The sequence below is a fragment of the Glycine soja genome, chromosome 5 (assembly GCF_004193775.1).
Source record: "Glycine soja cultivar W05 chromosome 5, ASM419377v2, whole genome shotgun sequence".
Taxonomy (NCBI): Eukaryota; Viridiplantae; Streptophyta; class Magnoliopsida; order Fabales; family Fabaceae; genus Glycine; species Glycine soja.
Genome location: NC_041006.1, coordinates 34708792 through 34722724, shown reverse-complemented (window position 1 = coordinate 34722724; position 13933 = coordinate 34708792). Strand labels below are relative to the sequence as shown.

The 13933-nt window shown below is 34.6% G+C and overlaps 2 protein-coding genes across 4 annotated transcripts; both read right to left on the bottom strand.

Moving 5' to 3' along the window:
* Positions 1 to 2318: 2318 nt before the first annotated feature.
* On the bottom strand, positions 2319 to 8027 carry LOC114412714 (uncharacterized protein At2g02148). 2 transcript variants are annotated; one of them, XM_028376724.1, is made up of 9 exons: positions 7885 to 8027; positions 7512 to 7731; positions 7303 to 7429; positions 6546 to 6878; positions 6084 to 6246; positions 5394 to 5517; positions 4998 to 5054; positions 3293 to 3562; positions 2319 to 2868 (listed from the first exon to the last, which is right to left on the bottom strand). In XM_028376724.1, the coding sequence occupies exons 2-9, from the start codon at positions 7656 to 7658 to the stop codon at positions 2767 to 2769; spliced, it is 1323 nt and encodes a 440-aa protein (XP_028232525.1). In that variant the 5' UTR covers positions 7659 to 7731; positions 7885 to 8027; the 3' UTR covers positions 2319 to 2766. The 2 variants fall into 2 exon arrangements, with proteins under 2 accessions (XP_028232525.1, XP_028232524.1); XM_028376723.1 differs by having other exon boundaries at positions 7867 to 8002.
* A 1941-nt stretch (positions 8028 to 9968) lies between these two features.
* LOC114412713 (V-type proton ATPase subunit F) lies at positions 9969 to 13538 on the bottom strand. 2 transcript variants are annotated; one of them, XM_028376721.1, is made up of 5 exons: positions 13361 to 13538; positions 12554 to 12625; positions 11738 to 11819; positions 11026 to 11108; positions 9969 to 10379 (listed from the first exon to the last, which is right to left on the bottom strand). In XM_028376721.1, exons 2-5 carry the CDS (start codon positions 12614 to 12616, stop codon positions 10215 to 10217), a joined length of 393 nt encoding a protein of 130 aa, XP_028232522.1. In that variant the 5' UTR covers positions 12617 to 12625; positions 13361 to 13538; the 3' UTR covers positions 9969 to 10214. The 2 variants fall into 2 exon arrangements, with proteins under 2 accessions (XP_028232522.1, XP_028232523.1); XM_028376722.1 differs by having other exon boundaries at positions 12554 to 12678; positions 13361 to 13525.
* Between the last annotated feature and the right edge of the window lie 395 nt (positions 13539 to 13933).

Here is a 13933-nt window from a genome sequence, read left to right as displayed (position 1 = left end):
TGGCTCTACTTTCTACCCCCTGAATGCAATGTTTCATCAAGGATAAGGCCATTTAGTTGGTGTTTAAATGGGAAATATAACAGATGTGTTAAGCGTGGGGGTGAAGATAGAAACAAAAAACATGAAGGTCCCTAACAGAGAGGATTCAAGTTGTTATCATGGCTTCCTAACGAATGGGAATGAGAATGAAATGAAATGATATCATCCATCTTTGTCGTGCTCGGTACAATCATCATTTGTAATTTATTAAAAATAATTTTACATTTACATTTTTTATTTGTCAGAATTGTTACCATGAATTGGCTTGAAAGTTTATTTATAATTAAATGTTCATCTTAATCTTCATTTTGCTATTAATAATTAAAATAATGTCATTTTTTTTACTAAAGTATTATTCTTCTATCAATATTTATTAGTACCTTTTGGAGCTTGGATTTGACCTTTTCATATTTTTTTTTATTAGCAATCAACACAAGAATTTTATTTTGCTTAAGATATAAATAATTTATTTATTTAACTTTCCTTGTTACATTATTTAATTACTTTAACTTATTTCTCCCAATGGTGTTCATCTAGCTAAGTTATCACTAATTCAACATTGCTTTTAATCTAAATTCAGCAAAATAACATTAGAAAATCCAAGTTTCAATTAGAATTATCCTAACAATAAGATTTCAAATGGAAGAGATTAATATACCAATGTATTTTTTTTTTAATTTTTTTTTACTTTTCAATCTCTCACAAATTCAAGTACTTTTTAATACCTCGTCAGTTTTGCATATTGTCACTAGTGTAACATTTCAGCTCCTTCATCTACTCTTGGAATTTAGTCACGTCTTCATTAATTAATCTTCCATCTTAAAGGTTTTGTTATGTTTTCTTAATTATAATGCTTTAATTTTACTTAATTGAATGAATATTAATGTATTAATTTATTAATGACTCAAAATTAATGAGTACCAACTACCAATGATCAAAGTCTCAAAATTAATAATCATACAATACAATTCATACTCATTTCCCTCTTCTCCCACCTTTTAAAAGTAATAACGAATAATAGACTTTAATGATAAAATTGTGAATACGAAATTAAATACAATATCCATTTTAAAAATAATATAGGCGTGTAAGGCGAATTTGGAAGTCTCATTATCCTAAATCTACATTATTTGTTAATAGAATGAAATTTAATTCACATGCTAAGTTAGGTTATTGATGTTAAAAAAAATATAGGCAACCAATATATATCCAATTACTTCATTACCTCCCCTTTTCCAGTGAACCAATGTTGACTACACATTATCACAGTTCATATTCAATGTCCGTATAATATTTGTATATGGAATACATTGTCCATATTCTTGAATATTTCGCGCGTATTTTCAATTATTTCTACTCGTTATACCAGACATTTGATATACTTTTTCATCTGCATCTAATATCCGAAATCAACGACCATCAAGAAAACGAGATGGTCATGTTGAAAGGTAACCTAATTACTTTTATTTCATAATAACTAAAAAATTAAGAAAATTAACATTTTCGGTTGACGAAATGACCACCTTTAAACATATATACAAGGTTAAAAATAATAGAAAATGAATCAAACAAAAAACAAAAATAATCCAGTATCCTTGTAAGCATTGCTGAACGAACCTTGTTGAAAGTAGTATTTTAAATAAAACCTTCTCGAAACAATTTTAGAATTCAAACGATACATTGCAAGTCGTTTTGTGTATAGCCACAACATATTTCTAGACCAATTACTTTTGCATTCAATCATTTCATTCTTAAGTCTCTAATCAAGTCTATTGTTAGATTAACCTTCCAGTTGAAAGTGATATTTTAAATAAAATCTTTCCCAATACGATTTCAAGATTCAAATCATTGACACTTTAAGTAAATTTTGGACGCAATCACGTCATATTTCTATTAAGACCAATAATGTAGGTTAATTATTAACTAAACAGACTATAAAATTGATACTAGTATGAACTAAAAAGAAAAAAAAGAAACTTCTTCAGTTGTTAATTGTGCTTTTTCTTAAGGTTAAATTAGGTCATGTATTTGGTTAAAAAATTATTCAACATATAATGGTAAACATCTCGATGAGCCAAAGTTTAGGGTCTTTATGGTTTTCAATACAAACAGCCATGCTTAAGAGGACCACTTGCTTCTCTGCTGGTATTTTTTATGAACTAACTAATTTTTCATATTTCCAATAGCATTGATCACCATTGAAAGTGAAACCAAAAGAAATCAATCCATAGTAAAGTTCCATTTATCAAAAATAAATAAATAAAACTTCTAAGTCAAAAGAACCAAAACAAATCTCGAGCTTCTTGTGTGTACAAACTGCAAAATCTTCCAATTCAACACACAATCCCTTCAGAAATATACAACGCATGATTTTACCACACCCGTGTAGTTAATTGAAACCAATATAGTACGTTAGAGTATCCTATTACTAAAACAGAGAAAAGCTAAAAACAAACAAGCTTGTCAATTTCACGGCTTCTTGAAGTTCTGCATTCCGGTTCATAAAGCTCACACAAGTGCAAACCCAATAGATATATCTACAACTATTTACCAGACCACACCTTTCAAGTGAAAACTATACTCTTTCTTAGGCTAAATACATTTTTCAGAACATAAAAAATACTATGAAAACTAATAATATAAAAAACCTGAGTACACCTGTGACAAAAAAAAATGTTGAGGACAAATGCTATATGGGAATGGAGTAGTAAAACATGTCTAAACCTGCTATGTTCCTAACCTCTTCGAGCCGCATTCGGAGCAGAACTTAGATGTTTCCCTCAGATATGGAGCCCCACATTCATCACAAAACTTTGCAGGAGTTGTTGGCTGTATAATAAGCAACACAATACAACTTAGCAAAAAAGAAAAAGTAGTTTAAGGAATGTCAAACAACTAAAATCAACAAAATTGTTCAAGTGTCTCATAGCATTATAAAGATATTTAAACTGTTGGGCCTGGTCATGTGCCATATTGATTACTACACATGATAAGGCAGAATAAGTAAAACCTTAGTACTAATATGAAGTCCTATTGAGAAATCCAAAATAAGTATCTATTATCAGAGTTATGTTTAAATGTTAAAACAACATACCGGGGATAGGCCTGAGAGCAAATACAATAAAGTCTGAGTATTAACTCAGCAATTAGAGAAATGACACAAAATGGCATAAATAGGTTGGTCTTACCAAGCTTTTAGACATGCAAATTGAATTGCAAAAACCCTATCCTAAAATCTATCAAATAAACTCACCAGCATATGCAAGCGCCCTCCATGTCCTCCAACATGGCCACCAGTGAGTGGCTGTAAGCAAGCCATGTGTTGAGATATTGATATTGGCTGGTGAGCATGAGAAATTTCAGGTAGGTGTGAAGGAGGACCACTTTGAGGGTTATGAGAATAGGGCCCTGCATGCTGACTTTGGTGCATAGTTTGATTGTTCTGGAGAACTGGGTGAAACTGAGGTTGATGTGGCAATGACTGCAATTGATGTTTACATGGTGTTTGCTGCTGATTTTGTGGCTGGCAAGAAATAATGCTCTTAAAATATTATAAAAAGTAACAGAAAAAAAAAGTCCCAAGATCCACACCAAGCACAACCAAAGCAACAGAAAGCATAATTAATGGATAAGCATGAAAATAGGGTAAACAAACCCAATTCCCAGAAATAGACAAAAAAGAATTTATTGTCAGTTTATAAATAAGGAGAGACACCAATCACCACCAGCAACAAGTTGATATTCGATCCAACTTAAATCAAAGGAGTCAATGATGCCATCTGCAGTTTGCACCCAAAAAATTGTACTGAGGTGATAACAACATTCATTGATCATCCCATCTAAGACAAACTGTTAGGTGTCTCTTAGTTTTAGTTTGATAGTGAGAAAGTTAGGTAGGTTAGGTGGGCTGAGACAGTTTGAACTTTGGAGAAATAAGGTATGTTTGCATACAAATTAAGAGGGGGAGGTGAGAGAGAGGGTCATCTTGTCATTAATGAGAATTGGGGATTTTGGGGCATTGAGGTGAAGAAACTTTGCAAAAATTGTTGGTTTTCAGAGAAGATCTTCGCCATTATTTGTAATAAAATATCAGATTTCTATCAGCTAGTATCAAAGCTCTTCATCATGTCTCTCAATTGCTAATGAGCAACAAAGATGGTGATGCCAACATTGTAGTGTTCACTTGAGACTAGTCAAAGGGCAAGTGCACAGCTCGTCTGCGTGCATGCCAAGGATGTTGAGTGTGATCGGATGTTAGGATCCAACAAGGTATGAGACTAGTCCCACATTAGAAGTATGGGATTCTAGTGTGGGTAGTAAAAGAGAAATCCCTCCCACTGGTAGTGAGATGGTGGTCTGACAGAGGTGGATGGAAGATGTGACAGCCAAGAAGGATTAGGTTGTGAGTACACCAGCCAACCCACTGCTGCCGAAACCACCAGACTCGAGCTCTTGAGTGGAGGAGGATGCGCCAGCAAAGGTGACTAAACTCTGGGTCTCACATACACTGACCAAGATTTCACCACTAGAATTGCAAGAACCATTGAACTTCGTGGCTTGCATGGTGGCTGAAACAGGTAGAATGGGTGTTGTGCCACAACTGCAGAACATGAGTGCAGGTTGCAAGAGGATGGGAGCAATTGTTAGATGACTGTTAGAGTTAGTTTGTCAGTGAGAAAGGTAGTTAGTTAGTTAGGTTAGTTGGGCTGGGACAGTTTGAACTTTGAAGAAACAAGGCATGTTTGCATTTATATATATAGAAGAGAGATTGGGAGAGAGGAACATCTTGTCGTTTGTAAGAAAATTAGGGCATATGAGCATTGTGCGGTGCATACCCTCAGTTATGCAAAATTTTAGCTGTATTCAGGGAATTTTTCCCTATTCTTTGTGATTGGATACTAGATTTCTATCACAAACCAACAATGACAGTAACATATATTAACTTATATATCACTTACTGAGTGAAATCCTTGAGGAGTAGCCAATGCAGTTGAATTTTCTGCTCCAGGATAACTCTGTAAAAACAAGTCAACAGTTAATAGCATAAATACTAGATAGAGTTTGGATACAAATAAGTGCAGCCAGCAACTACAATTTATGCACCCTTTAAACATAGTCTTCTATAGCATTTAGTAATACACATCAATAATCATGATGTATAAATCATAATTATGCTGGTAGCAGATGACAAAGCACATTATATTCATAATCAGCATGCTAGTAAAACTTTTCCAAAAATGGTGCAAATTTAGAAATTGCAGTTTAGACATTGTGCACAAAACTGCAGTAGCTCATGTATTATGCATCTTTAAGGAAACAATTTGTTTGCCAAAAATGAACCACATCACACATACAGGGATATCTTGGATATTTGAAAGTGAAATCGATGCACCACGCCTATACTTGTGTCTTGGAGAGTAAAATTTGTAATCACTGGCTGAGATAGCAACTTCACTCCGACCTGTTAATCTCTTAAACCTAAAACCAAGAACAAAGCAAGTGAGACCAAGCATTACACATTTTGCAAAGTTCAAATAAATGTTCAATCTCTATCTCATTGTAACCAACTTTCTTATATTTAGGCTCATCAATAGTTTCTGAACAGGATGATAAAACACAAACCATCAATAAAATATCTTCAACCATATGCTTTCTTAAAAGGGCACAAACAAGTTTGGCATCAAAGAGAATTGTTAACAGCTCAATTAATGAAGTAACAAAAAGGCCTATGATAAAAAAACACAAACCATCAACAGATCAAATATCTTTATCAACATATTTTCTTAAAACGGTACAGACAAGTTTGGCATCGGAGAGAACTGTTTCCCACTCAATTACAATTATTGACATAATAAAATTTTGATGTAGTGACAAACTAGAACTGAAATATAAGTACTACTTCTCAAGAAACAATAAGATTCTGATATAGCAAAAGGATTATACAGAATTATTCTATTTCTATGATACAAGTCAGAAACTCTACAAAAGAAAACCCAAAAAACTCGGAAAATAGAATAAACTAAAGAGGGAGGATCTCAACTTACCACTCAGCGTCATCAATCGGCATGTTATTTGGTTTTTCAACAATTCTTAATCCATTAACTACCACAAAGCGAACACGTTTCTCTTCTTGTATAACTAGTTCTGGGAACCTTGTCCTCGTTTCCATAGAAGTCGCCAATTCTCTTCTCTTAAATGTACATGGTCCTGATGAGGGGTAACTCACACATCAAATGTTGCAATCGGTATGTCAAGACGAAACTGTCATGAAAAAGGAAAAACACAAAACCCTCCCACACCAAACTGCCTAGTTGCATGTTTGGCCACCAAAGCACAAATTCACTTTTTTTTAACAAGAAAGATGAACCATTAAAAACGGAATAGAAAAAATCATCTTCAAACAACTAAATCCCCCCCCCCCCCCCCCCCCCTTCCAAAAAAAAAAAAAAAACACACACACACACACACACAAAACTACATAAAGGGTACAAGGTAGAACATATTACCTTTTTTAGGAAATTTCTTAGCCAGTCTTCTATACAAACCACCAGCAGCTTCAAGGGCTACCCCTATTGTCTTCTCCCGAATACCATTCAAGGAAGCAAGCCTATTATTCACATCACTAACTAAACTTTCATACATATTTGCCACATACATCAAAGGCAGAGTGAAATTTGGGTCTCCTTCATACTGGATCTCTCTTGTCCTCCTCTTACTCATTTTGTCTTGGCCAGCGTAATCAGCCTCAGAATCAGGCACCTCAATCACACGGTCATCAATAAAATGATCCACGATAATTTGCAAAAACCTTGCCCTTGCTGATTCAATTGGCGAAATATCTGTTCCAAGTTGAACTAAAATCAATTAAGCTTAACAAGTTAACTCAACCTTCACCACACAAAAATCACACACATCTAGAACAAGAGAAAATAGGCTATGCACCGGTTTTGCACTGTCATCCAACCACATTTTTTATCGGCAAATGTTAGTTTGTTAATTTTGTTAGAAATTTCAGTTGGGAGATTTGAACCCGCAACCTCTCCCTCCTCCCTTTACCCTTCCCCAACCACTGGGCAAATGTCATCCAATCACATACTACCATGTATGGTAAGTTTGTTGATTTTTATGGTAACTACAGTAAAAATAATACCAACAATGATTTCTCATCGGTTGACATTATAAAATCTTTTAGATTCACAGTGCATAGCCATTAAACTCATATGACAATGTCAGAATTAAGAAGTTGAAGCGAGTTTTTTTTACCCTCAGCGGTCAAGATATCATAAGAGGTAGTTCTAGAAGACTCGTTAGTGTCTAGACTAGCGCGATCCTCGTCTACCTCCACACTGTGAAGCGGCAAACAGCTCCTATGCGATTCATTCATGCAATCCTGCAACGAAATTGAAGAAATTTCAGAGTGGAAAAGTTGAAATTAGAGGAAGCCAAAAGAATTGAAGAAAGGCGGTACTGACGACGGCGGAGGCGGAATCGTCGTTGGGGTTGTCGATGGCGGAGGCGGCGGTTCGGGCGTCGACGGCGTTGAGGACGTGGAGAGGGCTCTCGATGAAGGAAGAGGGGGAGTTGAGATTGTAGTGCTGCACGGGAACCCTAGCACCCATTTGCGGGAATTAGGGAAATGGAATTCAGCCGAAGTCGATGGGTTGGGCGTGGTGGTGGTTCTTGAAAGTGTCACTGAAAAAGGGTTTGGCAGAGAGAGAAAACATGGTGAAATAAGAAGAATAAGAATGGGAAAGAGAAAGTAAGAGAATGAAAAATGAAATTGTTAACGGCTATCCATAGAGAGAGGGAGAAGGAAGAGTTCCAAACCTGAGGGTGACACCGTACCTGAGGTTTCCGGTGCTCAAACCAGTTCCCAAACCTCACTCCCATCTCCGCACCAGTTAGGTTACTACTTAGACTACTCCAATTCCTCTTCCTTTCTTTAATTTTGTTTTCTTGACAAATAAAATAAATAAAAAACAAGATGTACATGTTCAAGAAGACTCACTGGACAAAATTTATTCCTTCTTCCGAAAAAAATTATTTTAAAATAATTATTATTTTAACTTTTTAATATAATATTAATTTTTTACTTATATTTTTTATAATATTAATGATATAGTACAAAATCTATAATATATTAATAATAATATAAGATTAATTTTATAAAATTATTATTTTTTATTTATCTATTTTTTTTATGTAAAATAGTTTAGAATTATAATTCTTTTGGGGGAAGGTAGTATATGAAAAAATAATTGCGGATGACTGATCCGAAGCCCGACCCTTGTCCGAAGAGGTGATATTACGATCAGTAGCTTTCAGTCTATCTAGATTAGATTTTCTTTTTGGCTTGTCATTTGTAAAACTCTAATTCTTATTATAGTTTATAGTTTTATAAAACGAATTAAATTACAATAGTGGTATTATATAATTACGTAATATTACGAGGATGTCATAACTAAAGATTAATTTGACTAATATGAAGATAAATGGTGTCTCAAAGTTTTGTTTTCTCTGAAAACTCTTCTCATGGTGTTTGACCTCCGACATTATCCTTAGATAAGTTATGGATTTTTGTGGTCTCTAAAGAAGATAAAGTCATTGGAAGACTACCTTTAGCGCTAAAAGAAAAGAAAGGCCTATTTACGTGTAATCTTCTAAAAGTGAAATTCGAAGATGTAAATTCTTTGCTCCCAAAAATCTTATTAGAGGATAAATATTTCAATGAATTATGTGAATCCCGGTTAGAAGCACTTATTATAAAGTTATTGGAGAAAATAGTTGGTTATCCTACCAAGACAGCTAAGCAAAAATAATTGTGGAAGTTACATCTTGACCTACAGGATGTTGGCCATGGTTATTTCATGATCGAATTTGATTAACTGAAAGATACATAAAAGGTGATGATTAGTGATCGTTCAATGAACTTTTTAACACTATCTAATAGTGAGGACGTGCTCACTAGAATTCATTGTCGAAGCGGACACAATGATAATACGTTAGTTTGGGTTTGCTTAGCCTAAACTTGGTTTTCTATTACAAGAGCTTCCTACATGGGTTAGCTTCAGTTATTGGCAAATCCATCAAAGTGGTACGAACACATTGCATGTTAATCGTGGTAGATTTGCATGGGTATGTGTGGAAATTAATCTCCATTAACCGATGGTTAGTCAAGTCAATATTAGGGATCATTGTTACCACATTGAAAATGAAGGGCAATACTTATGGACATTATGGCCATCATACCAGAGATTGTTTGTTTCCTCTCGTAGTGTGTCTCGGTGAAGCTCCGACACAAACATCATTTGCCACAATGTCGACCCCCTCTACGGATACTAATATCGACCCCCTCCATGTTAACCCAACACACATTTCAAGAACTTGAGACCTATCAACCTCTGCAATGTCCTTCGTAAAATTATCTCCAAAGTCCTTGTTAATAAGCCAGCTTTATTCTTGGCAGAGGCACCACATATAATGTTATCTTAGCCAAGGAGATTGTGCACCATATGCACATATCTAAGGCAAAGAATGCCTATGTATCTCTCAAGATCGATCATGAAAAAACATATGATAGGATGAGTTAGGATTTCCTTTAGCAGGTCCTGAGCTAACAAGGCAGAAATGCTTAATATACGAAATTGATTTCGTGAAATACGCACGACAGTGTTTTCTGTCAAATCTGTTTTTTCTTTTATATTTTTTAATTAATAATATATCTTCTAAAAGAAAGTAATAAAAGGAAACCCCTCAAAATCTATTTACAAGCGCCTGAAAAAACCTAGTCTAGCCGCAACCAAGCATGACAATGAATGTGTTTGATTGAAGAGAAACAGATTTCGGAAGAAGAAAACACAGCATTAGGCATTGCCAAACAACGGTATACCCTATGTCACAACATGCGTTCTTCAATCACACGGTGGAAATTAGTCAAAGAGAGATTATATAAACGCATATTTTAAGTTGAACTTTCATCTGAATCTGACATGACACCAGAAAATATTGGCCCGTCTTGAAGTTCTGTGACAGGAATTTTAAATTATCCCCAGACAGCACAAATTATTTAAGCTACAGCTACATAGAACTCTGAATTTCAAGAAAAGATTATTATCCATATTGTACAAAGAAAAACAACAAACACCCCCAAAAAGCTGCAACTGCAAAAGGTGAATTCAGCGTCTCCCAGATGCAACTGATTCGGTATTGAAGAGATACTTCACTCGTGACAGAACCGAATCATGTGCCGGATCATAAGGATGATCTTTAGAAGGGATTTCAAGTATTGCAGGAACAGGCTTGTTATAACTATCAACCAAAAACCTTATCATATTTGCAACCTGCACAGTGAAAAAAAGTGTAAGATCTTTCAATTTGTGGAAAACATGCAGGGATACCGGGAGTGGGGGGTAGCAGGGTCATAACCAAAGATCACAAGTCACAAGTAAAAGTCAAATGAGCAAGAAGGTGCCCAAAAAATGAATAGCATGAACAAAATACTTTCCGATCGGGTAGGGTACCATGATGTCTGAATGGGCAATAAAAGAAATGGACCAAATAATCAACCAAATGTGAGAAATCAAATTAGTGGCCAACATTTAAAACAAACCCACAGGATTACATCTGAAAAACAGCGACAAAAATTGGGATTGATATTGCCCTGTTGGTCAGTCCAGCAAAACTCCAGCATTGTATAGCCTTATTCATAGAGCAATTTGTTCATTCAAAACCTCACCTAAGTTTTGGAACCTTCTGTAGTGGATGAGCAGATTCCATCCAGAATTTCTCAATTCTCACTACTATAACTTTGATTACCAGGCAGAAAATGTGCTAAACTATAGCTAAAAGTAAGTAAATGGGCTTGTGGAAATAATAAGGTCATGTTTCAGGCCATATGAAGTAGGAAAACAATTGCAGATAGTATGAATTAACATGCAAGTGCACAACAGCAAGACCCATTTATTATAGCCAAGAAATATGACTTACATATTGGCTAATCAGCACAATTGCAACATCCTCCCTTGTTGTAAATTCTTTGAATGCATCCTCAATTTGTTTGACGGTTGTTTCTGAAAATCAAAGTCATGATATACAAAAACCTAGAGTAGAATCAACTTGATTTCAAACTGACCAAAAATACTTCAGAACACGACACTATTGACACAAACAAAAGAAAAATGTTATCTTGTATAACCCAAGCTCTGCCTGAGGTTTTAGCCTGATCAACCCCATAGTTTCTAGGATATCTACTAATAACCAGTGAGAAAGTAATAAAATAATGCATACATATGATATGTCAATTTCTTACAAGTGTCTAGGCTATAACATGTATTCTCTATCCTTTCTTGTGTGCTGCAGATAAGGAACATGGGCTGTCATATAGAAACCTTTGGCCTGTTTGGTTTTTTAAAAACATGTTCAGTTTGCATTTCCTATTTTCACTAATAATTAGGAAAATGCTACTTTGTTTTCAAAGACTTTTGTAGGAAATGTTGAAAACAACCCATACAACACATACCTTAACAAGAAAGTATGTATATTGTTTATTGGGTATCACAATTTGGATGGTAGCTAAAAGAGGCAGGGAGTCACTTCATGATGTACAATTTCACAAGAAAAACATTGTAGTTTTTAGGGGATTAATACCAAACATACTCAGACTACAGAATATTAAGTAAAATATAGTTTAGTGGCATACTTGAATCCACAATGAGGTAATTTGTCTTCCTACGTATGTCAACATTTCCCACTCCAGCCAACAGAAATCCAACTACAGTATCCTGTGTAAAATATAGTAGTCATTGTAAGCCTTCAGGATGTTTTAATCATTTCAATCAGTTGTTCAGAATACCAATTATGAAAAAATTACAACTATAACAGAATGGGGAACTGGTGCAATCAGCATTGAAACATTAAAACACAAGCTTGAACTATAAAGTATCTCACTAATTGGTTTCAATTTGTCTGGGGCTCATTGTAATGTTGCAGACTTGCAGTTCTTAGTAGAGTAGCTGTCTATTTTAACTAAATTTTTTAAGCTATAGGGATATTTCAGTACTTTGATGTTAAGGTTGTAAAGTCAAATATCTAGTTGTGTCAAATTGGCAATGTGTGGGTTTTAGGTTTGTAGTACTCAGCATGTGTTTCACTCTTGTTAGGGGTTCTGTTATGTTAGTGGCTGAATATCTGATTTGGAGTAATTGTCTAATTGAATTTGAACTGAAGTTTAAGACTACCTGCTCCTGAGTTTTGATAAGTCCTATACTCCTATTTAATTGATGCACTCAACTATCAGAATATAAATAAGTTACCAGCTTATGTCTTATTGAAGAAAATCACTCTCTTTCTGACTCTGATGTGATGCAATAATTATTTCAAGTTTTCAATCTTCACAAACTGAAATTCTAAAGGTTCCAAAGAAAAAATCTAAAGGGCATGCATCACAAACATGAAATATTTGTTCTTCAGCAGTCAAGACATAAAGAAAGCATATATGACATTGCCACACTCTTACCTCATCTGCAATCATAGCAATGAGTGCTGAATTGTTGGTAGGAATTTGAACCCTGTTGGCCATTTGGTATGACTGGAGATGATAAACAAGGGGAAAAACTAAAGTCAGAGGGCCATTTGGTATGACTGGAGATGATAAACAAGGGGAAAAACTAAAGTCAGAGAGGCTCGCAACTCCATAGGCATTAGACAGTGAACAGTAATAACAACAACAACAAAGCCTTATCCCACTAGGTGAAGTCGGCTACATGGATTACACGATAGCATTCGTCACCGTTAAAAACCCAAGTTTCAGATATTTGTGTTCAATTCGTTATATGACAGTAAAACAGTAACAAAACAATAAAATGCAACCCATATTTCATTCCTAGATGAAATATATGATACAACATTAAATCATATTATCCATTCATTAATACGAGCCACTATAGTATCCCCTTAAAAATCATGGTGAGAATTTACCCCAATTCTTCACGGGGATCCCAAACTAACCTCACTTGAAAATTTTAATTCTACGTCAATCTGAGCACTACTAAATAGTAAATAATCACAGATCTTAGACCCTTTACACGTGATCGATTGAAGTTGCGATCCCTTTACTTGCCATTAATCCCAATCAAAAGATCTATAAATTGAGAAACGGAATGCGAATTGGAGCAGACGTACAATAATCTGGCCTCTATTTAAAGTGATTTAAACGAATTATGCGCTGAAATTCCTCATCTGAGGATCGAAGTAACCGATATAAGAATCAAAAGAACTAAATCGCAAATTTCACAACTCAGAACAAAGCACAAATAGAACGCACCAGATCAGAAGGCTGGCAGCGGAGATGCCAGAGACGACGGAAGATTTCAGAGCGTACGACGGCACGTGGACGGAGCTAGGGAGTAGTCCCGTCTGGTTTGGAGCTCCAACAATTATGCTTGCTAGTGCTATATGTTTCAGACCTCGTTCTCTCACCCTTTTCAGCTTTTTTATTTTTCTCCCTTTTTTTCCCCTCAGATTAATATCGATTTTGATATCATAATGGTAAAAATATAACAAATTAATATATATTAAATTTGTAAGAGAATTTTATTATTAATGTAATCTTTAAAAATCAATTTGATGATAAGTAATAAAATTTAAGTAATAATTTATTATCAGATTATTTAAATGATTAATTTATCTTTTACACTTTCAAAGTTAAACTTAAATTTTTCATTTATTAGAGATTGATTTTTCCGTGATTCACATCTTGATGACTAAGATGAATATTTACTCTTTTCTTATTATTGTTATGTTGTATAAAGAAAAATTACACTTTTAATTGAAATTGAAATGGTATTTTGTTTTTTCAAATTCAGATTTTAGCAACATTATCTACATATATAATATA